General features: G+C 45.0%; 1 protein-coding gene across 12 annotated transcripts in view; it reads right to left on the reverse strand.

Annotated features, from left to right (window-relative positions):
* The window catches only part of LOC116990323 (RAP1 GTPase activating protein), a 290150-nt gene that overhangs the window by 50983 nt on the left and 215678 nt on the right, over positions 1-23489 (reverse strand). For 10 of the 12 annotated variants that reach the window (XM_033047839.1, XM_033047838.1, XM_033047843.1 and 7 more), the window contains 10 exons: positions 15128-15163; positions 14064-14111; positions 12800-12838; positions 9309-9494; positions 8440-8543; positions 7683-7761; positions 7479-7532; positions 6880-6963; positions 2881-2981; positions 1313-1442 (listed from right to left, as the gene is read on the reverse strand). In XM_033047839.1, coding sequence (XP_032903730.1) covers positions 1313-1442; positions 2881-2981; positions 6880-6963; positions 7479-7532; positions 7683-7761; positions 8440-8543; positions 9309-9494; positions 12800-12838; positions 14064-14111; positions 15128-15163 — 861 coding nt within the window. Of the gene's footprint in view, positions 1-1312; positions 1443-2880; positions 2982-6879; positions 6964-7478; positions 7533-7682; positions 7762-8439; positions 8544-9308; positions 9495-12799; positions 12839-14063; positions 14112-15127; positions 15164-16927; positions 17081-18949; positions 19287-23489 lie in introns of those variants that run through there. The other 2 variants (XM_033047840.1, XM_033047841.1) reach the window with 2 other exon arrangements.

The following is a 23489-nucleotide window of genomic DNA, read 5'->3' on the forward strand; positions in this document are numbered from 1 at the left end:
CAATTCATAAAGTCATAGAACAGGCCCTTCGGCCCATCTCATCCATGCTGGTTGTGCTAATTCCATCTGCCCACATCATAGAAACATAGAAATTAGGTGCAGGAGTAGGCCATTCGGCCCTTCGAGCCTGCACCGCCATTCAATATGATCATGGCTGATCATCCAACTCAGTATCCCGTACCTGCCTTCTCTCCATACGCTCTGATCCCCTTAGCCATAAGGGCCACATCTAACTCCCTCTTAAATATAGCCAATGAACTGGCCTCAACTACCCTCTGTGGCAGAGAGTTCCAGAGATTCACCACTCTCTGTGTGAAAAAAGTTTTTCTCATCTCGGTTTTAAAGGATTTCCCCCTTATCCTTAAGCTGTGACCCCTTGTCCTGGACTTCCCCAACATCGGGAACAATCTTCCTGCATCTAGCCTGTCCAACCCCTTAAGAATTTTGTAAGTTTCTATAAGATCCCCTCTCAATCTCCTAAATTCTAGAGAGTATAAACCAAGTCTATCCAGTCTTTCTTCATAAGACAGTCCTGACATCCCAGGAATCAGTCTGGTGAACCTTCTCTGCACTCCCTCTATGGCAATCCCTCTAGTCCTTTCATTAAACATAGAACACAGAACAGTACAGCATAGCCTTTGGCCCACAATGTCTATACTGAACATAATGCCACGACAAACTGTTTTCATGTGTCTATACATGATGCATATCCCTCCATTCCCTACATATCCATGTTCAAGTAGTACTTTTCGATCTACTGACTGGTTTCCTACAAAGTACCTGTTCAAATTGTTTTTTTTTAGCTATATTTGCCTCTACAAATTCCTCTTGCACCTACTGTGTGAAAAACCTGGCCCTCAGATCTTCAAATTTCTCCCCTCTCACCTTAAATCTATGTTCCCGTGTTAGAATCCCCTGGGGAAAAAAAACTCTAAAGACTATCGACTTTGTCCTTGTCCAAGTCCCTCAAACCATTGTAAGATCATCTCTCAGCCTTGTATGTTCCACTGTGAAATAACCCGGCCTCTCCAATATCTCCTTTTATCTAAAGTTATCCATTCCGGGCAACATCCTGACAAATCTCTTCTGAACACTACATATTGCTACCACATTCATATAATTGTATGACGCGACCAGAACTGCACGCAATACTGCAAGTAGAACCTAATCAGTATTTTGTACAGCTGTTACATGACAACCCAACTCTTATGCTCAATGCCTTTGCCTATGAAGGTAAGAATGCCCATTGCCTTTTCACTACCCTATCCACTGTCCACCATTGCAGCATTGCCCAGCCTCATCGTAGACTTACCTGCTGTGCATCTCCCTCTGTGTACGGCAGTTTGGTGGAGATATGGAACATTATCTCCTTGTTTCGGAACAGACAGTAAACGGACTCTGCTCCCGTCTGGCCGTGTGCAACATCAAGACCGCCTCGAAATCTACGGAGCAAAGGATTAAACTATTACATCTAGATCGTTATAATCACAATTAGGAGCAGCACATTGGCCCAACTGGTAGAGCTGCTGCCTCACAAAGCGCCACAGACCCAGGTTCGATCCTGACCCTCGGGTGCTGTCTGTGTGGAGTTTGCATGGAGTCTCCCTGTGCCTCTTGTAGGCGGTGGATATATGGAACAAGCTGCCGGAGGAAGTTGTGCATGGACATTAACAACACTTAAGAGATTTGGACAGTTACATGGATAGTTACATGGACAGTTACATACATTTTATAACAAGAGGAATCAAATATAGGAGCAAAGAGGTCCTTCTGCAGTTGTACAGAGGCCTAGTGAGACCACACCTGGAGTATTGTGTGCAGTTTTGGTCCCCTAATTTCAGGAAGGACATTCTTGCTATTGAGGGAGTGCAGCGTAGGTTTACAAGGTTAATTCCCGGGATTGCGGGACTGTCATATGCTGAGAGAATGGAGCAGCTGGGCTTGTACACTCTGGAGTTTAGAAGGATGAGAGGGAATCTCATTGAAATGTATAAGATTGTTAAGGGCTTGGACACGCTAGAGGCAGGAAACATGTTCCCGATGTTGGGGGAGTCCAGAACCAGGGGCCACAGTTTAAGAATAGGGAGTAAGCCATTTAGAACGGAGACGAGGAAACACTGTTTCTCTCAGAGAGTGGCGAGTCTGTGGAATTCTCTGCCTCAGGTGGTGGCAGGTTCTCTGGATGCTTTCAAGAGAGAGCTAGATAGGGCTCTTAAAAATAGCGGAGTCAGGGGATATGGGGAGAAGGCAGGAACGGGGTACTGATTGGGGATGATCAGCCCTGATCAGATTGAATGGCGGTGATGGCTGGATGGGCCAAATGGCTCTACCTATTGTCTATTGTCTATTGATGCCACCTCACGTGGGTCCCCTTTAGGTCATGAGCTTATCTTCAGGTCTCCTTTCCCTACCCCTGCCAACGTGCCAACAATCCAATTGAATGTATCTCTTGCTGAACAGCCTACTACTGTTCCTACTGTAACAACAACCATTCATACACGCTTAGGACTCTATGGTCAAGTCAGTACCCTGTGTAATTCATGGAGTGTAGGCCACTTTGTTACCCACAATCAACCAAAGTCAATCACCCTTGAGAGCTGCCATTCTCAGTCTAATGCATGGGATCATTTTCAATGGGATCTGAGGCACAACAACAGCTCACTCCCTATGATATATTAAGACATTAAGTTTGAAGGGTTAAGTACGAGGAAACAATTTCAACTGTCAGACGACCAAACACTGCATCCAGTCAATGGAAATGATCAATATTATTTATCCTATCCGACTGAACTAAAACTTTCCTTCCGCAGTTAACTTTTGCTGTTCCACTGTCGATGGACATGACACAGAAATGGCCACTGTCAGGCCAGGTGTACTCACCCTTTGAAGTCCTGCAGCTCAACTTTCTCCCCCAACAGTTGCAGAAATTCCACAAAGGCAGGACTTTCCTCAATGTTGGTGAAGAGTTCTTCCTCCGAGGTCTGGAATAGAAGAGGAAACATCGGGTGTACTAAGGAACTGCAGATGCTGGTTTACACTGAAGATAGACACAAAAAGCTGGAGTAACTCAACGGGTCAGGCAGCATCTCTGGAGAAAGAGACCTTTCTTCAGACTGAGAGTCTGGAGAGAGGGAACCGAGCCATATGAAAAAGTACATAGAACAAATTAGTGAAAGATATACAAACATCCGGGACTTTATTTTCCCACGGGTGCCGGAAGGGATGTTACCAATCTGCTGATCTCACGATTCTTTAAACCTTCATAACTTTTCTCACATTTTACTGATCAGAACAAAACTTGGTGGGTTGGAGTAGAGGAGAACGGTGAATAAGGTGGCAAAAAAATCCTAGCGATATAGGGTAGTGTTTTTGCACAAATTTAATTACAACACAGAAGTGGTCAAAATGACAGTTTTAGTAATAGTATAGATTCAGCCTGGCTAGGTATTCATACTAAATACATCAACCTTAAGCCAGCACAGTGGCTCAGTAGGTAGAACTGCTGCCTCACAGCTCCAGAGACCAGGGTTCAATCCAGACCTCGGGTCATGTATGTGTGAATTTTGTCCCTATGACAACATGGGTTTCCTTTGAATTACAATTTCCTTCCACATCCCAAAGATATGCGGGCTTGGAAGTTAATTGGCCTCTGCAAATTGCCCATAGTGCGTAGGGAGTGGATGTGAAAATGAGACTATGTATAAACACAGCTGTAATTTCTACATGGTGAAACCAAAATGTATAAAAATGGCCTTTATTAAAATCTGACAATGTGCACTTTAACCACACGTGATTTTTTTTCTATTACAAATCTCAAATTGTGGAGTACAGAGGCACATAAATAAAGGATGGGTCTTTGTCCCAAACATTATGGAGGGCAGTGTAAGTTTTAGAACAAAGAACATAAATAGTACAGAGCTAGTACTGGCGTGAACATAGAACTAGTGTGAACGGGTGATCATCTGTCGGGTGGACTCGATGGGCCAAAGGGCCTATTTCCATGCTGTATCTCTATAGTGGTAAAATATTAGAGTTTAGACAACACATATTCTCATTGACTGCGTTGTTCTTTGGGGTGGCTTTGAAGGCACATTATAAATGCATGTTTTGCATTTGCATTTACTTCCTCGGAAACATTGTTAAAGGGAAGTGGAGCTCTCTCTCCTGCTCCAGAGATTTATGTTGATCTCTGTACGTAGGTAATTAAAATTGTAAAACCGTTTCTAAGTATGGATTACACTTCACTAGAGAGAGCAGAATATTTCCCCTTTAAACGCTAAACCTAATTTGTCACAAGCTTCACACCGGGCTGTGTTGTGTCGCAAGCTGATCAACACGATTAATTATTAATGTGAACTCCGCATAGTGAACAGCTGATTATTCGCCTCCCTTGCACAGTTTTGCAGATTCAAATTATTTTCCCATCACTGACACGCTTTCACCAACGAGTATCTCTCTCTTAATGCAAATGAAATACTCTTTAAGCCCTAGTGAATTGGCAAGAGACCCATTGTCACTCGAGAGGGTCTGGAAGGGCGACGGAGAAAGGAAGCACATCCAAGCAACATGCAATTAATTGGTTGCTGCTTGCATTTGAATGTCCTCATCCTGCCCAAAGTCCTTTGAAAGATTCAAGTGGCCATTGGCAATATACAAGACAGCAGATGAACTATCTACCGTAATGTGTTTCTAATGCACCGTTTGTTCTCTCACTCTTTAAAACATAATGAGCGCCTTCATTTGCAACAAAATATCATCTGCTGAGTGCATGCACATTCGGTGAGATGAAAGGAAGAGGCAGGAAACCGGATAAAAATTGCCTGTAACTGCTCAACTGGGGCCGAGGTTCTGTGGGAAGTTTGTTCTGAAGCGTTTCCAACCGGTGAGAGGGCTTTACATTCACTAGTTTAGTTTAGTTGGTTTAGTGATTGCTGGTCGGCATGGACTCGATGGGCCGAAGGGCCCATTTCAACTCTCTATCTCTAAAGTACCAAAGAGGGACATGGATCACATGCAGGCAAAGATTAGTTTAACTTGGCATGATGTTTAGCATGGACAAAATGGGCCGAAGGGCCTGTGCCTGTTCCTGTACTGTATTATTTATGTTCTTTGTTCTAAAACCTAAGTTGTTCCATGAACAAAATAGGCACAAATGCACCTGTACATTGAATCATGCAAGAAGTTTATCAGTCAAGGATAAAGAATTTGGACTTCAACACAGGTGGATGTTCTGCCATAACCTGTTTGTTGTTCAGACAGAATGCTATTAAACCCGAATGAATTTTTGTTACTATACACAGCCATAAGAAGTCCTGCAAAATTTGCAAGGCAAATGGTTCCAGGAAGCATTTTATCAGCAGTGGTATACTCTAATATCTCACATTGCAGGCACTTCTTGTACCGCAGAACCATACAGGAACACAGTCATGTCATGGCAGGGATGCAGTCATCAAAGCAAAGAGCTTTTATTTAGTGTTTGCAACTGGAATGGAGCATGCAGCGTGGGACAGAGAAACAGCTCTCTCTGAAATGGGGTGTCAGGAAAGGGTTGCCTGGGAACTACTCATCTGAAGCAAGTGCTGTGTAATATTTAGCAGACTGACCATGTAGTGTAGTTTAGTTTATTGTCACATGTACAGTGAAACGGTCTTGTTGCAAGCTAACCAGTCGGTGGAAAGACCATACATGATTACAATTGAGCCATCCACAGTGTACAGAGTGCATACATAGTCCAGTAAAGTCCAATTAAAGGTAGTCTGAGGGTCTCCAATGAGGTAATTAGTCGCTCAGGACTGCTCTCGAGTTGATGAGAGGATGGCCCAAATAAGACCAAATGATTGCATTTAATACAAGTATTAAATTACAATAACGTTATTCCGAGTCATGCAACAACCCACTGAGTTATTCCAACACTTTAGTTTAGATTAGTTTAGAGATACAGCGCGGAAACAGGCCCTCCGGCCCACAGAGTCCACCATGATCTCCTTATATTAACACTGCCCTATACACACGAGGGACAATTTTTTACATTTATAGCAAGTCAATTAACCTACAAACCTGGACGTCTTGGGAGTGTGAAAGGAAACTGAAGATCTCAGAGAAAACCCACGCAGGTCACGGGGAGAAGGTACAAACTCTGTACAGACAGGCACCCGTAGTCAGGATCGAACCCAGGTCTTTGATGCTGTAAAGCAGTAGCTCTACCGCTACGCCACCATACCGCTTTGTGGCTTTTTTTTTACCATCGACCTTATCTATCTCCTTCTCAAACTGGCACTGTACCGCTCTCCTTTGCAACGGCATATAGCTCCTCAGTGCACTCTCCTCCTCATAGTTCTGTGTTGCCGGGGTGCAGGTACTTTGTGGAAGTATTCTTGTACTGAGTGTCACCAAGCTATTGGTCCACAGAGGACAACGTGTGGCTCCGAGTCCAGCACTCACAGAGTAGCGAGTGTTCTGAAGAAACCCGGGTTCCATCCTGACCATGGGTGCTGTCTATACGGAGTTTGTACGTTCTACCTGTAACCTCAAGGATTTTCTCTGGGTGCTCTGGTTTCCTCCTACACTCCAAAGACGTGTAGGTTTGTAAGTTAATTTGGCTTTGGTAAAAATTGTAAATTGTCCCTGGTGTGTAGGATAGTGTGTTAGGGTACAGGTGATCGCTGGTCGGCACAGACTCGGTGGGCCGAAGGGCCTGCTTCCGTGCTGTATATCTAATCTAAACTAAACAGTCAAATGTTATAGTTCAACAGGTGCTTTAGCCAAGCTGCTGAACCAAACCGATGACTGAAATGGACACCACCTTATTCCAACCTTATATCTTATTACAATATCAGGAGGATGCAGGTTGAAAGGCTATAGTTGGGCTAGAACACTCACCTGTCTGAGCTTCTGATAAATAACCCCGAACTTGAAGTGATTGCTGATGACATGTTCATCGAATGACACGATCAGTCGGGAGGCCTGAAAGAGACAGAGGGATGTGTGACATGGTACTCTACAGCCTAGCCTCATCGTTTGCAACTGCAGCCTCCCGGACCTGCAGAGGCTGAAACCTTGAGCAAAACGCAAAGCGCAGGAGGAAGTCAGTGGGTCAGGCAGCATCTGTGGAGGGAACGGACAGATGATGTTTTGGGTCAGGAAGCTTCTTCAGACTGACAGACGACATTTCCGATCGGGACTTTTCTTCAGATTTCCTCAGAGATGACCTTTCCAGTTGGCACCTGTCTCAAGACGGACAGACTATTCTGAAGAAGGGTCCAAATGCCAAATTTGCTGGTATGTTTCTCACACCACAACATTCCCCAGACTTCAGACATGTGAAGAAGGCCTGACCTGAAGCATCGTCTGTCCATTCCCTCCATTGATGCTGCTTGGCCCACTCAGTTCCTCCAGCACCGAGAGTTCTTTTTTAAAGCAGGAATGAGAAATCCGAGGAAAGAAAAGCATTTTAAACCACGCCCAAGACTGATTCCTACCTTGGGGTATAAAACTGGGAAAAAACGGTCCACATTTACATCTTCACAAACAAGCTGGAAATAGAACAGAAGACTGATTAAACGTGCAATCCAGGTGCTTTGTTATTATTCAAATTTTCATCATAGCACGGAAAACAATCCTTCAGCCCGACCACGGTACACGTGACAATAAACTAAACTAGTGGCTGCTCAGCTCTTACCCACCTTTGCCATTTGGATCACGTTAGGAAACTCAATCAAGCAGGAAATGGGGATGATGTCATGGAAGGTTTTGCATTTGGTTCTACAGAAAAAGACCAGGAAGTTATTAAATGCATCACGCCAAGAATGGGTACCAAATACATTTTAACGTAATCTTTAAGCACGATCAATCTACGTGCTACCCATGAAATGCTTTAAGGACAAAGGATCGGGAGTACGCCATTCAGCCCCTCAAACCTGCCCCATCATTCAATGCCCCAGGCCTCCTCTCTGCTCGTTCACCATTACCTTCAATTAGCTAATTTTTCAAAAAAATATCTAAAAAAAAATCTTGGTTGTGGAAGAGGTTTGCAAGTATACTAAAGATATCTACTTTTTTGCGTATGCTGCTAGGATTAAAAGATATTTAACTTCTCGGATTAGAACTTCTTCAAAGTAAACATACCTTGAGGACATTTCGCAGTAGAGCAGATGAAATGTGTAGGAAGGAACTGCAGATACCGGTTTAAACTGAAGATTTGTGCCGATCTTCGGTTTAAACCAACATCGGCAGTTCCTTCCTACACAGATCCCACAGTATTAGAAACTGATTAATACCAGGTTAGGACTATGGACTGGCCAGAGAAGTGTGTTTGCAGAGTTAGTCATGAGGGGAGTCCGTGCGATGGCCTCCAGCAGTCTGCACTGCCTTCGGTGGATGGGAAGGACCAGGGCTTATTTGCAAACGGCCAGGAGGTCTAACTCCTGCTCACTGACCTACCTAAGCAGCAGGCGGAGATGCTCCTGGTCATTAATAACGTCGTACTTGATGGAGAACACCAAGTGGCCCAGAGCATTGTCAATGCAGTAATAATTGAAATGTTCCTGAGGAAGAGAAAAAACAAATCGAGTCAAATATTCAGAGGGAATCTTCACCAGCACGGGCCTGTTGTCTGTGCTGTGTGAATCTATGCCACCATAACTTTAAGAACAATCACCATTTGTTGATATCTTCAGGAAACATTTAACAGAGTTAATTGACCCAAGACAGTGAACAGAACAAGTCTGTGTAAAAATACAAATTTAGATCACAAGTCCATGACTGTGCAACAAGTGTGTAGGAAGGAACTGCAAATGCTGGGTTAAATCGAAGATAGACACAAAATGCTGGAGTAACTCAGCTGGACAGGCAGCCTCTCGGGAGAGAAGGAATGGGTGACGTTTGGGGTCGAGACCTTTCTTCAATCTGAAGAAGGGACTCGACCCAAAACCCGAAACTTTTCTGGTCGAGAGCCTTCTTCAGATTGAAGAAGGGTCTCGACCCGAAACGTCACCCATTCTTTCTCTCCAGAGATGCTGCCTGCCCTGCTGAGTTACTCCAGTATTTGGTGTGCAGTGCAACAAGTGTTCAGTTGCTGAGGTAGTATGAGGGTTGTGCAGGTCAGTTCAAGTACCTGATGTTTTGTAGGAAAGTAATTGCTTCCATTGATTAATCATCCGATGTGAATCAGGGACTTCAGTACAATTCCCTTTATGCCTGTTATTGCTGAAACTTCAAAATGTAATCCTGATTTTTTTAATATATTCCATCAATCACGTTATTGAAGATCAATGGTCGATTTTGTCGACTAAAATGTAGGTGCTCCATACCTTTCCCAGGAAGTGTTTCCTGTAGATCTTGGCTATGATGTTGCATTCCAGCTTGAATTTGGATGGCGGCGATGAGACCTGCTCTGCCTCGGGGGAACTTGTGATCTCGTGATTCGTCCCCTCGATCCAGTAGCCACCAAACTGAGGGAGGAGGATGATTGGGTACGGTGTGTCGCGCTGCAGAACCTACAGGAAGGACAGATAGAAACTAAATGCAAACAGAAGCTCCTTCGCAGGTGATTCAAGCTAAAGTACCGAGGTTGTGTGCTGGCCGAGTCTTTTAGTTTAGAGATACAGCGTGGAAACAGGCCCTTCGGCCCATCGAGTCCATGCCGACAAGCTCCCCATTCAGTAGCACTAACCTACACATTAGGGCCAATTTACAATCTTTACTGAAGCAAATTAACCTGCAAGCATGTAGGGAGGTATCTCAACCCGAAACGTCACCCATTCCTTCTCTCCAGGGATGCTGCCCGTCTTGCTGAGTTTCTTCAGCTTTTTGTGTCAACCTACAAACATGTGCGTCTCTGGAGTGTGGCAGGAAACCGGAGCACCCCGGAAAAACCCATCCAAAATCAATGCTGCCTGACCTGCTGAGTTCCTCCAGTACTTTGTATTTTGCGAATGACCAGTAATTTCTGCTTTTAGCTGTTTCTTCAAACTGTTCTGGTCTAAAGGCAGGCTTCCAATGAAATCACCACCATGGACAAGGCAGCCACTAATGGTAACTAACACCACCAGCCTTGAAGATGGGATACAAGAAGCAAGGACAATACTTGTACGTTCTCAATTCTGAAATTTGAAGAGGATCTAACTTCTATAAATCATCTATCAATACCTTCTCCCCTTCCTAGATAGTTTTCTAAAATTTGATACACTTTGCCTATAACAAAGGATGAGGAAATGTACTCAAGGAATGTTTTTGATAATGACAATTTAAGTTTCACTATGGACACAATGATGTAGATTCACTATCATAAACCAACAGAGATGTAATGGCAACAGAGGTGCAAGCATCTGAGGAAGGAAGTCCTGGCTCTGGAGAGGATTACAAGAATGATTGCAGGTTACCATATGATGAGCATTTGACAGCACTGGGCGTCTACTCGCTGGAGTTTAGAAGGTTGAGGGGGGGACCTCATTGAAACTTACAGAATAATGAAAGGCATACAGTGGATGTGGAAGGAATGTTTCCACTGGTGGGAGAGTCTAGGACCAGAGGTCATAGCCTCAGATTTACAGGGCACACTTTGAGAAAGAAGGTGAGGAGGAACTTCTTCAGTTAATCTGTGGAATTCTTTGCCCCAGAGGGCTGTGGAGGCCAGTAAGTGGATACATTTAAGGCAGGGATAGACAAATTCTTGATTAGAACGGGTGTCAAGGGTTGTGGGGAGAAGGCGAGAAAATGGGATTAGGAGGCAGATAGCCATAATTGAACGGCGGGGTGAACTCGATGGGCCGAATGGTCTAATTCTACCTCTATAACTTGTGAACTTGTATGTTTCATTTAATTTAGTTTAGTTTAGAGATACAGCATGGAAGTAGGCCATTCGGCCCATCAAGTTACGCTGACCACTGACCACCAATTCAAACTAGTTCTATGTTATCCCACTTTCTCATCCACTCTAGGGACAATTTACAGAGGCTAACTAAGCTAGACACCTGCACGTCTTTGAGATGTGGGAGGAAACCGGAGCACCTGGCGGAAACCCACGCGGTCACGGGGAGAACGAGAAAACTCCCCACAAACAGAACCTGAGGTCAGGATCGAACCGGGGACTCTGGCGCTGTACCAGCTGCGCCACCGGGCCGCCCATAGCTTGCCTTCTCTCCCCACCCTCCCTGAGCCGCAAGAATCGGGACTGGATACAGTCGATAATACCGGCTGCTGCATCCACTGTAAATGTTTATTAGATTATAAATTTCTATTGAACCAGCAGTTCTGAAACCTCAACATTGTATTGATCACACCGCATGGAGACGTCGCTGAGGTAATATTAACAGGAACAAGTACTTCAATGCGGCCATTAGAATCTCCTTCGAACAATTTGTTTTATATTAAACAAATTCTGGCAACGTAACTAATTTTATGAATTTAAAGTGTGTCTGGAAAAATTGAGATCTTTGGGAAAACTTCCTACTGCATTCTTTGTTGCTCATCTAAAAATTCCACATCCAGTCCTGGATATCAAATTCATTCACTGTTTCCCATCTTATAGAAACATAGAAAATAGGTGCAGGAGTAGGACATTTGGCCCTTCGAGCCAGCACCACCATTCAATATGATCATGGCTGATAATCCAGAATCAGTACCCTGTTCCTGCTTTCTCCCTATATCCCTATAGCCCTACGAGCCATATCTAACTCTCTGCTGAATACATCCAATACATCCAATTCCTATGGAATCAACCAGTGCTGTAATGGGCTTTGCTGTTTACAATCTGTAACCTTTCACGCTCCCCTTTTAAAAATACCAGTAAAAAAAATATATGCTGTACTTAAGTAATATTTGAAAGCTCATTGCCCTATGTTAATGTACAAATAATTTCTTCCAATTTCACCCTTGGTTTCTTTTGTGATGATTTTAAACCCCTCTCTTTTGGTGACATCTAGCTAATGAGTGGGAAGAATGGCCATGAGCTTTGTTGTAATCTTTGACAGGAACATTTTCACATCCAACATAGAAAGCTTCGAACTTCAAGTCTACGCAATCTTCACTCACTTACTTTCATGGCATCCTAGTAAATCTAAAAAGTGCAACTTCAAGTGAAAATGTTGAGATCAAAACCGTTCACTCAGTACACTTCCACAAATGTTGTTACAGGCAGATTGTATCAAACTTTTGTTTGTAGGTCAATTGGCCTTTGTAAATTGCAGGGAGAGGATGTGTAAGTGGGAATAACTTCGAATTACTGAGTTAATCGGTCAGTCGATGGTCAGTGTGGATCCGTTGGGGCGAAGGGGCCTGTTTCCATACTTCATCTTTCAGGCAATCAATCAATTTAGAAACACTAAAACCTCTAATCACTGTTGGGTCATAGAGCCCTATAGTGTGGAAACAGGCTGTTCAGCCCAATCCCCCACGCCGACCAACATGCCCCATCTACACTAGTCCCACCTGCTTTCACTTAGCCTATGTCCCTCTAAACAAGTCCCATCCATGTACCTGTCTAAATGTTTCAATCTGGGATACGGAGAACATATTTATAGAAGTCAGATATTTAAATTTTAGAATTCCGGTTCCCTCTGTTGCCTGGGAACATTCGTTATTCAGTGTGTGGCTGCCTAGTATTTGACACTAGGCCCAACCAGAGGGTAGAGATTTTCCTTATTCTTCAAGCCAGAGAAAGCGCAGGAAGGTGGATGTGCAGATAGGGCCCCAACCCCAAACTAATTTGCAACGAGAGCAGGACTCAGATTTGTTTCCAGGTGCACGAGACCAGCTAGTCATCATTACCTCCACGTCAAGAAATAAAATCTGAAGGCCGTACCTCATGAACACTGGGATAAGGAATATAATCTTCTTCTGTCTGTAAAAGAAGAAACAGAGCTGTTTTGTAATACGATGAGGTCTGCAGAATATGCTATTTCTATTGAGCTTAGCTTTTGTTGAACTATCAACAATGCAACTAACAGTCTCACAACACCTCGCCTGCAACATCTGGAATGGGGACACACACCATAAGCAGACAAAAATGCTGGAGAATCTCAGCGGGTGAGGCAGCATCACCCGCTGCCTCACCCGCTGAGTTTCTCCAGCATTTTTGTCTACCTTCGATTTTCCACCATCTGCAGTTCCTTCTTAAACACCTAGTTTAGTTTAGCTTAGAGATACAGCGTGGAAACCGGTCCTTCGGCCCACCGCGTCCGCGCTGACCTGTGATCAACCTGTAGACTAGCACTATCCTACACACTAGGGACAATGTACATTTTCCCCCGAAGCCAATTAACCTCCAAACCTGCGTAGGAAGGAACTGCAGATGCTGGTTTAAACTGAAGATAGACACGAAAAGCTGGAGCAGCTCAGCAGGACAGGCAGCATCTCTGGAGAGAAGGAATGGGTGACGTTTCGACCCGAAACGTCACCCATTCCTTCGCTCCAGAGATGCTACCTGGCCTGTTGAATTACTCCAGCTTTTTGTGTCTATCTATCAACCTCCAAACCTGGACGCCTTTGTCAGGACTCGCTCCTCAGGGCACTGTTGTGCGCAGTCATTGTCATCAATATTATAGCCTGACTTTAGGGGGTTGAAGCTGTTTCTTAGCTCTGTGCATTCAACTCTGCTTCTCCATTTTAGTTCTATTGGATTCCAAACTTCAGATGCAGTTTTCAACAAACATATATTACAAGGAACCCGAGCTGTGCTTGGCATGCAAATATATTAACTTGCAATGTGTAGGGAGGAACTATGGAACTATGCTGTTTTATACCGAAGATAGGCACAAAGTGCTGGAGCAACTAAGCGGGTCAGACAGAAAACAAAGAGGAAACGTCACCTCCAGAGATGCTGCCTGACCTGCTGAGTTGCTCCAGCACTTTGTATCTACCTTTGGTATTAACCTCCAGTCGTTCTTTGCAGAACCAAATGCAAAATCTCCCAGGATGTCATCCCCATACCCTGTCTGCGTTGGTGGGTCAAAGTGACTGGTTCAATACTGTCCCTTTCAATCAATTAGGACGCTGTGCCCATTTCTTAACCCTGTTAATTAATACCCTGGAGTGTTTGACCAGAAACGCCAATGGACAACACCTACTTTAAGAGGTGGTGGAAGAGTGCATCTCTGCTCGTCCATTCTGCACCCCTAGACGGTGACGTCATACAAACAGGAAGAGACGGGAAGAAATGAGATTGCATCAGTAACATACAAACACCATGGCATCCAAACAAATTAGTAAATCTCCTACTAATGAAATGTACACTTTGCATTGGCGATGGCAGGCACAAAAGGATCATTTTACTTCTTGGCAACAATAGATGGGAGGTGGTGCAGTTTCATTAGTTCATAAGTGACAGGAGCAGAATTAAGCCATTTTGTCCATCACGTCTACTCCGCCATTCAATCGTGGCTGATCTATCTCTCCCTCCTAACCTCACTCTCCTATCTTCTTCCTATTGCCCCAGACACCTCCCTACACCCAGGATTCACTGAGCACAGTCGGCAAGCAAACTAGCTTCAGGTTCAGACCGGCCCCATATCAGGGGGCCCAGAAGTGGCTGCTAGTCTGATGTTGTTGTCATGGCTGCAATACAAGGTGGGCTTGGGGTGCAGAGTGTACAGGATCACTCTCCCCACGTCACCAATGATTGATTTTCCTGAGGCATCCATCCCAGGACAGAACTATTCTTTCACTGAAGGTTTGGATAAAATAAACCTTCTTGTGCAGGGATGCAGAAACGGGGCATTGGGGGGGGGGGGGGGGGGAAAGAGTACTCCACATGCCACAGGCTGGGCTGAGGGGGTGGGGGAAGAGTATTCCACATGCCCCCTTTACATTGCACAGTGAGATTACAGGTGCGCACGTGTCCTATTATGTTAGAGCGGGCACGATGCCCCCGAGAAATCCAGAAGACTTAAAGTCCTGCATACGTCTTGTGCTTACTTATTAATTACAGAGCTGTACAGTAACAGACCCTTTGGCCCACAATGTCCATGACGAACACGATGCCAAGTTTATCTAATCTCCTCTACCTGCACGTGCCTATCCAAAAGCCTCTTAAACACCACTGCCGTGTCTTGGCCATGTGCTTCAAACCAGCTTTGAGGTGTTCTCTTGGACCAATGGCTTTGTTTCCTCAACGCGAAAAGCAACAACGTACCTGCATCTTCTCAATCATTTCAAAGAGGTCAGTGTTCTGGGGGAGAAACAGAAAGAGCAGCCGGTCAGTTTGAGGAGAAATAAAAATCACAACAGGGCATTGGTAATAAAGGGGAACTAATGGAATCAAGGCAATGATCCCCACCGCACAATAGCTGGAGCATTGTGCAGATGCCAAGGATCTGTGAAGTTAAACACAAAGAACTGTAAAAAAAAGACAACAAAATGCCTGAGTATCTCAGTGGGTCAGGCAGCATCTCTAGAGGATATCAATAGGCGATGCTTGTGTCAGGACCCTTCTTCAGACTGATTATAGTGGAAAGCTGGAAGATAGGCAGGACAAAGCCAAGCAAGGGAGAGGTGGACAGCTGTGGTACTGTTTAATTTAGTTTAGAGATGCAGCGTAGAAACAGGCCCTTCGGCCCACCGAGTCCATGCCGACCAGCGATCACCCGTTCACACTAGTTCTATCCCACACAAATAGGCAACATTTTACAGAAGCCAATTAGCTTATAAACTGCATGTCTTTGGAATGTGGGAGGAAACTGGAGAAAACCCACGCGATCACAGGGAGAACGCACAAACTCCGTACAGACAGCACCCGTAGTCAGAATCGAACCTGGGTCTCTGGCGCTGTACGGCAGCAACTCAACCGATGCGCCACCGTGCTACCCTATGCTACCCCATGCCGTGTACGGGTATAGGGTGACATGGTTGGGCAGCTGGTGTGGCCTCTGCCTCAGACGCCAGACACCCGGGTTCCACACTGACCGAGGCTGCTTTGCATGTTCTCCCTGTGACCGCCTGGGTTTCCCCCGAGTGCTTGTTGTTAGATCGGCAGGTTAATTGTTCAATGTAAAATTGCCCCGAGTGTCTAGCAATGGAACAAACTTCTTACTTGCCGCAGCCTAACAGGCCCGTAAATGCAATAACACACAGATAATAATTGATAATACAAAACCCGTAAAAGCAGGTACCCATAATAGCTGCAATTTGAAAACTAGGATGAAAAGTTGTCATACTGAGGCAGTGCTGCAAGCAGTACAATTAAGCAGCATTGCAATGGATGCACGGGGCCTGATGTGGCATTAAATGCACCTTCTGAGACTTTAATCCTTATCTCTATACAGTGACATGAGAGGCAGTATGAATAGAGGTTTCCAATGCTGCCACGTACATGGGGAAAGCCTGCCTTCACAGCCAGAAGGTGCGTTAGAATACCATGGATGATAGTGGCCCTCAGGCAGGGCAGTGGCTTGTCAGTGAATGTTGGGCCATAGATTCCATCTCCAGCCTAAGACAAGCAGTTTGAAATGCCCGATGAAAATAACATTGTCACATATGTTCAAGACACCTGTTTTATATAGTTTAATAGATTATAAATAAATCAGACTTTTCCATTCCGACTCTTCCATGCTGCTTTTGTATGGATAATGTAAAACAAGACATTCACAATATTGTCAGCATTCTGAAAGAAAAATGACAGACTGGCTTATAATTACTAATCATAACATTAGAAGCCAATTGCATCAATGCTTTCAGTTGCCTTCACTTTGTAGTTTAAGGCATGTGGGAAATGTTCTAGTGAACAACGACATGATCCCATTCACTGATGGTGCAACACTTAAGTCAGACTATTTCATTAAAAAAGCAACTGTGTGTGGCTCTTAATGTTCACTCCAGCCTGGCACAGGACAATAGACACGTGTAAGCTCACTAAATAATACTTTCCCAAGTACTTTCGGATGGTTGCGGAGAGGGAGAGGGAGAGAGGCGCGTGTATGGATAAGGTTTTACTCACATCGTCAGTCCGCGGTTGGAGTGGCGGGGCAAGAGCTGACTCCATCTCTGCATTCGGCTGCAGGTGCCGCCTGTTCAACTGGGACAGTGCAAACGAGTCCTGAGCGCTAGCACACAGCGGGCACGTTAGATCAGAGGGACACTGTTCCCCATCTCTGCTTCCTTCAGCTTCAACCTGAATGCCCAGCACCAGGAGGATGTGTCGGCGGTCTGTGCATCTGCCATATCGTGCTAATGCAATGTAGAACCCATTCCAAACCCACTGCCGGGCCTTGATGCCCACCACCGGGCACCCTCGCCCACCACAGGCACTCTTACCCATGCCTACTTCAGAACATGCTTGATGTTCGGGCACATAGGCAGATGCAACACATTGCACTTGTATGATGAGGGGGATTTAACATGCTGAGGAGCTTCACCAAACTGCATTTAATTCAGGTGCAAGTATTAGTACAGATAAAGAAATGGTTGATCAAGGAGGTCAGTTCTACGGAGAGTGACGGAATTTCACAGTTTGGTTTGCAACGGTGCAACAAAGAAGGCCAATGTTGCAGAGGTGGGTGGGCTTGGAGCATCACAAAGATAGAGGGTTTTGGGCTGGGAGGAGAGGGTTACTAAAGGACTCAGTACTGGAGTAACTCAGCAGGTCAGGCAGCATCTCTGGCGGACATAAATAGGTGATGTTTTGGGTTGGGACCCCACCTCAGATCCTTCCTCAAGAAGAAGGGTCTCGAACTGAAACATCACCTATCCATGTTCTCCAGATATGCTGCCTGACCCGCTGAGTTACCCTAGAGTTTTTTGATCTTAAGGGTCAAGTCAAGTGTGTTTAATTGACATATCTGCTGGCAAAGGAACAAACTTCTTACTTGCTACAGCTTAACAGGCCCGTATATGCAATAACGCACAGATAATAATTGACAATGCAAGACCTGTAAAAGCTGGTGACCATAATAGCCGCAATTTGAAAACAAGGATGAAACGTTGTCACACTGAGGCGATGTTGTAAGCAGTACATTTAAGCTGCATTGCAATGGATGCACGGGACCCGATGTGGCATTAAATGCGCCTTCTGAGAGTTTTGCTCCACAGTACTTTAATCTTTATCTCTTCTACAGTGTCGTGGAAGGCAGTATTAATAAGTGATAGGAGCTGAATTAAGCCATTCGGCCCATCAAGTCTACTTCGCCGCAATGATGGAGCGCTGTCAGGTGGGGTTTATAACTGAGGTCTCTCTGCTCTGGTGACTTTTTCATTACTTTTACGAGGAGAATTAGGCCTTTCAGCGATCGTTTACTCCACCATTCAATCATGGCTGATCTATCTCTCCCTCCTAACTCCATTCTCCTGCCTTCTCCCCATAACCTCTGACACCCGTAGAGGTTTCCAATGCTGCCATGTACATGGGGAAAGCCTGTCTTCATAGCCAGAAGGTGCGTTAGAATAATATGGATGACTGTGGCCCTCAGGCAGGGCAGTGGCTTGTCAGTGAATGTACACGGGTTGGGCCATAGATTCCACCCCCAGCCTGAACACAGGCGGCTTGAAATGAGGACAACATTTTCACATATGTGCAAGATACTAGTTTTATATAGATTATAAATTGCTCCTCAGTATTTTCCTTCCCTAATCTTCCACGTTGCTTTTGAATAGGTAATGTAAAACAAGGCATCCACAATATTGCCAGCACTCCAAAAGAAAATGACAGGCTGGCTCATAATTACCAACCATAACATTACAAGCCAACAGCATCAATGTTTTCAGTCGCCTTCACTTTGTAGCTCAAGGCATTTGGGAAATGTTCTAGTGAACAATGACATGATCCCATTCACTGACGGTGCAACACTTAAGTCGGACTATTTCATTAAAAAAACAACTGTGTGCGGCTCTTAATGTTCACTCCAGCCTTGGACATGACAATAGACACGTGTAAGCTCACTAAATAATACTTTCCCAAGTACTTTCGGGAGGTTGCGGAGAGGGAGAGGGAGAGAAGCGCGTATGTGGATAAGGTTTTACTCACATCGTCAGCCCGGGGTTGGAGTGGCGGGGCAAGAGCTGACTCCATCTCTGCATTCGGCTGCAGGTGCCGCCTGATCAACTGGGACAGTGCAAACGATTCCTGAGCGCTAGCACACAGCGGGCACGTTAGATCAGAGGGACACTGTTCCCCATCTCTCCTTCCTTAAGGTCGCTGGTTTGAACCTGAACGCCCGGCACCAGGAGGACGTGCCGGCGGTCTGTGCATCTGCCATATCGTGCTACAACAGTCAATGCGAGCTCTGGCTCCCCGCCAGCAAGGCAGGGTTGCCTGTGCAAGAGCCGACTAGTGCCTGCATGTTACAAAGTCGATGCTATCTATGCACCAGGGAGAGCGAAGACAGACACAAAACGAAGAAAAAAAAACCCTTCTACCTCATGCACTATTCAGAGTCTTGTGACACGCTTCATGATTTACCTCTTCACCTAAACGCAGCTCCGGGGCGTTTGCAGCAATGGCTAAATGAGTTTGTTTAACTCTTGCCGGCACCGTTCACAGGTGATGATGCCAGGTTAGCGCCAGAACGGAGGGTCAGGAGCTGCGGACACATTGAAACAATCGCAGACACAAGAAACCTTAGACGCTGGAATCTTGGGCAAAACACAAAGTGCTGGAGAAACTCAGCGGGCCAGGCAGCATCTGTGGTGGGAATGGACAGGGAACCTCTCTTCAGACTGGAAAGAATAGTCATGGAAGACAGACACAAAATGCAGACTGAAGGAGGGTCTCGAACCGAAACGTCACCGATTCCTTTTATCCAGGGATGCAGCCTGACTTGCTGAGTTACTCAAGCGTTTTGAGTCTATCTTTGGTGTAAACCAGAACCAGCAGTTCCTTCCCACACAAAGAATAATCATGCATCTTTAGTTTAGTTCATTTTGATCAATGGTGTTTTATCATTAATGTTTTATTATTATTAATGTTGTGTTTTCGGAGTCATTCGTAACTGTCACTGTATGTCATGTTGTTACTTGTGGGCGGAGCACCAAGGCAAATTCCTTGTATGTGAATACTTGGCCAATAAACTTACTTACTTAAGAGCTGCAGCGTGGAAACATGCCCTTGGGCCCACTGAGTCCATGCTGACCATCGACCTACTATTCATACTAGTTCTATGTTATCCCATTTATTCATTCATTCCTGACACATTAGGGTTTGTTTTTTTACACAGGGTCCAATCAAACTACAAATCTGCATGTCTTTAAAATGTTGGAAGAAACTGGAGCACCCAAAGGAAACCCAAGCGGTCACTGGGAGAACGTCCAAACTCCAAACAGACAGCACCCGAGGTCAGGATCAAACCCAGGTCTCTGTCACTGCGAGGCAGCATCTCTACGCACTGCTATTTAGCACTGTTTCACCCAGTATCAGGAATAGGGTGACCGGGAGCTGAGGGGGAAAGGAGGAGGAATATTTACTGACTAAGAGGTGATGGTAATTAGAAGTTGAAGATCTCAGAGAAAACTCACGGGTCACGGGGAGAACATACAAACTCCGTATAGAAAAGCACCCAAGAATATTTCTACTTGATAATTGGTTTCAAGGTCTGAACTGGTCTGAAGAAGGATCCCGACCCAAAACGGTTTAAAGAAGTGTCCCGACCCAAAACGCCAACCATCCTTTTTCTCCAGATATGCTGCCTGACCCGCTGAGTTACTCCAGCACTTTGTGTCCAACCAGTTTCACAAACTGTACTGTACTTCTCTTATCTATTCCCCGTGTCAGATGAGATTACTTCTGGAAAAGATATAAAGCAGAACCTGGCATTGAAACAGAAAATCCAAATGTGTAAAAGACCGGAAAATGTTGAAAATCAGTCTTTTTATGGAAAAAATCAAAATTGATTTCTCAATTATTCATGATATTAAATCACAAAGTGTGAAGCTAAAAGAGTTCTTTGTGAACTCAGGGAATGAAAAATGTAATTAAAAATTATATTCAAAGCTTCATGCGCAGAAAACTAATGTGTGGCCTGTTGGTTTCTTACTGTCGAGAGATACAGTGAGAAATGTAACAGCATGCTATCCAGACAAATAATACCATACACAAGTGCTTCAGTTAATGCTAAAGAGAAAATAGAGTGCATAATATAATGTTGCAAATACAGGGAAAACGCAGAAGTTGAAATAAGGGAAAGAAAGTGCAAGGATCGCTGTGAGGTTGATTGGAAGATCTGGAATTTGTCCTTGTCATTTGGGAGGTCCGTTCAAGTGCTAGATAACAGCGGGGAGAGGGTGATCTTGAATAAGCTTTCAAACTTTTCCATCTTCTGCCCGATGGGAGAGGGGGAAGAGGGAATGACCAGTGTGTTAATGGTCCTTGGCTGCTTTCCCGAGGCAGCGTGAAAAACAGATGTAGTTGATGGTGGGGAGGCTGGTCTGTGTGGTGGACTGGGCTACATCCACAGCTCTCTGCTGTTTCTTGCAGTCTTGGGCAGAGCAATTGCAAAACCAAGCTATGATGCATCTCGATAGGATGGTTTCTATGGAGCATCTGTAGCAATTGGTCGTAGTCACTGGAATTCTTTTTGCACATAGAACAGTACAGAAACAGGCCCTTCTCCCGACCATGTCCATGCTGAACATGATGCCAAGATAAATTAATCTCCTTTGCTTACACATGATCCATATCCCCCCCATCCTCGCATATCATCAATTTGCCTACTTAAAAGCCTCTCGGACACCACTATTGTATATGCTTCCACAGCCACTCCCACCAGCAAGTTCCATGGACCCACCACTCTCTGTGTAACAAAAATGTCCCACGCATCTCCTTTAAACTTTCCCTCTGACCTTTGAGCTATGCCCTCTCGTCTTTAACATTTCCAGCCTGGGAAAAGGGTTCTGACCGTCTACCAAATCTATGCTTTTCATAGTCCGGCACCTGCTTTAATCCGGACTAAATTATGAGAATTCAATTTTGAAATCCCCCTTGGAAGCCCCCCTGAAAATGTGGTGTCTAGGCCATTTGAGGCAGCCAATCTTGGGCTCATCGGGACTTCTTACCCCGATGGATAAGTCGAGTTTTCCCCCTGGTTGGGGCTCTGGAACTCCGGCCTAGCTGGAGCCGGAGGATCCGTTCCCATAGCTGACTTCCGAGACCGACTTTGCTCAGCTCCCCGGCAAATCTTTGTGGTACCGTTTGACTCCTCTAGGAGGCCCATGTCGGACAGAGGGAGCAACAGGTCGTTGGGGATCGGCCCGGTAGTTCTGCTGGGAAAGCAGTGCTTTGGCACCGCACGTGGCCACCGACCAGACCTTCAACAGGACTTCTGAGGGCAACCCGTTAACTAGCGCTCGGTCTGCCCGCGCAAGAAATGCAAGTTTCCCTATAAATTTACATTTAATATTTGATTTATTGAAGTTTCTAACAGTCCATGGTGCGTCAGAGACACAGGAGAGGGTCAGAGATGTGTTGTTGTATCATTATTATGTGACCTCTGCAGGCCGGGCAAAACAGATAATCCGGCAAGGCTCTGGAACCAAGAGTGCCGAAAACCAGAAAAAAACCCAATCCTAGCTAGTCCAACCTTTAGGGTAGCACGGTGGCACAGCGGTAGAGTTGCTGCATTACAATGCTTGCAGCGCCAGGGACCCAGATTCGATCCTGACTATGGGTACTGTCTATACAGAGTTTGCACGTTGTCCCCGTGACTGCGTGGACTTTGTTCAAGATCTTCGGTTTCTATATTATTCAAAAACTAAATTAAATAAAATCTTTCCTAATGTTTCACCAATCTGTGATAAATGTCTGTGTCAAGAAGCTACCATAGCGCATTCTTTTGTCTTTTGTACAAAAATCCAAAAATTCTGGTATGGAATATTTGATATTTTTTCAAAATTAATTAAAATAAAACTGGTACCAAAACCAGAATGGATAATTTTTGGAATATCGGAAGGTATCCCTGAATTAAACGTGTATCAGAAGAATTTATTCAATTACGGGCTAATATTGGGAAAAAAGCTCATACTTAAATTTTGGAAAAATGCGCCCACACCAACAATAAAAATGTGGACATCAAATATGTGTGTAGGATAGTGTTAACATGCGGGGATTGCTGGTCGGTGTGGAATCGGAGGGCCGTAGGGCCTGTTTCCACACTGTATCTCTAATCTCTAAACTAAAAAAACTGAACTCTCCTTTTGCTAATACTCTCTAATCCACACAGCATTCTGATAAAACTCTTCTGCACCCTCCCCAAGGTCTCCACATCCTTCCTGTAATGGGGTGACCAGAACTGCACGCGATACCTCAAAATGGAGCCTGACCAAAGTTTTATAAAGCTGTAAAACCCTTAGTCTATTGCAGTGAGACATCAGGAAATCCATAGCAGGGGCGGCACAGTGGCGTAGCGGTATAGTTACTGCCTACAGTGCCAGAGACCCGGGTTTGATCCTGGCTATGGCTGCTTGTCTGCACGGAGTCTGTACGTTCTCCCCGTGACCGGCATGAGTTTTCTCTGAGATCTTCGGTTTCCTCCCACACTCCAAAGACGTACAGGTTTGTAAGCTAATTGGCTTGG

The sequence above is a fragment of the Amblyraja radiata genome, chromosome 31 (genome assembly GCF_010909765.2).
Source record: "Amblyraja radiata isolate CabotCenter1 chromosome 31, sAmbRad1.1.pri, whole genome shotgun sequence".
NCBI classification, from domain to species: Eukaryota; Metazoa; Chordata; class Chondrichthyes; order Rajiformes; family Rajidae; genus Amblyraja; species Amblyraja radiata.